Below are 391 nucleotides of genomic sequence, written 5' to 3'. Positions count from 1 at the left end.
GTGGCTCCCACTTTGTGAGAGTGGCCACACCTCCCCACGTGGGTGTGTCCCAGGTGGGCGTGTCTCACCTGGGAGTGGCCCGGGTGTGTCCCAGTGGGTGTGTCCCAGTGGGTGTGTCCCAGTGGGTGTGTCCCAGGTGGGCGTGTCCCAGGTGGGCGTGTCCCTGACCCCTCCCCTCCCCCCCTGCAGAAGGTGGGGTTCTTTAACCAGCAGGCGGCCGAGCAGCTGCGATTGGAGGAGACGGCGGCCGAATTCCTGCAGAGGAGCTTCAACCTCCCCCACCAGGACGCCCGGAAGTGCCTCGGCCGCTTCGGCCTCGAGGGCCACGCCCACACCCTGCAGATCGCCAAGCTCTCGGGTGGGCGGGGCCAGCAGGGAGGGGCGGGGCTAT

The 391-nt window shown here is 68.8% G+C and overlaps 1 protein-coding gene across 1 annotated transcript in view; it reads left to right on the top strand.

Annotated features, from left to right (window-relative positions):
- Positions 1-53: 53 nt before the first annotated feature.
- Positions 54-391, top strand: part of LOC113942174 (ATP-binding cassette sub-family F member 1-like) — a gene marked incomplete at its 5' end in the record, with an annotated part of 1,693 nt that continues 1,355 nt past the window's right edge. The window contains one exon of the mRNA XM_027633315.1: positions 54-358. Coding sequence (XP_027489116.1) covers positions 54-358 — 305 coding nt within the window. The remainder of the gene's footprint in view (positions 359-391) is intronic.

This window comes from Corapipo altera, unplaced genomic scaffold, assembly GCF_003945725.1.
Source record: "Corapipo altera isolate COAL_440 unplaced genomic scaffold, ASM394572v1 59711, whole genome shotgun sequence".
Classification (NCBI taxonomy): Eukaryota; Metazoa; Chordata; class Aves; order Passeriformes; family Pipridae; genus Corapipo; species Corapipo altera.
This window is presented reverse-complemented; position numbering and strand designations above follow the sequence as displayed.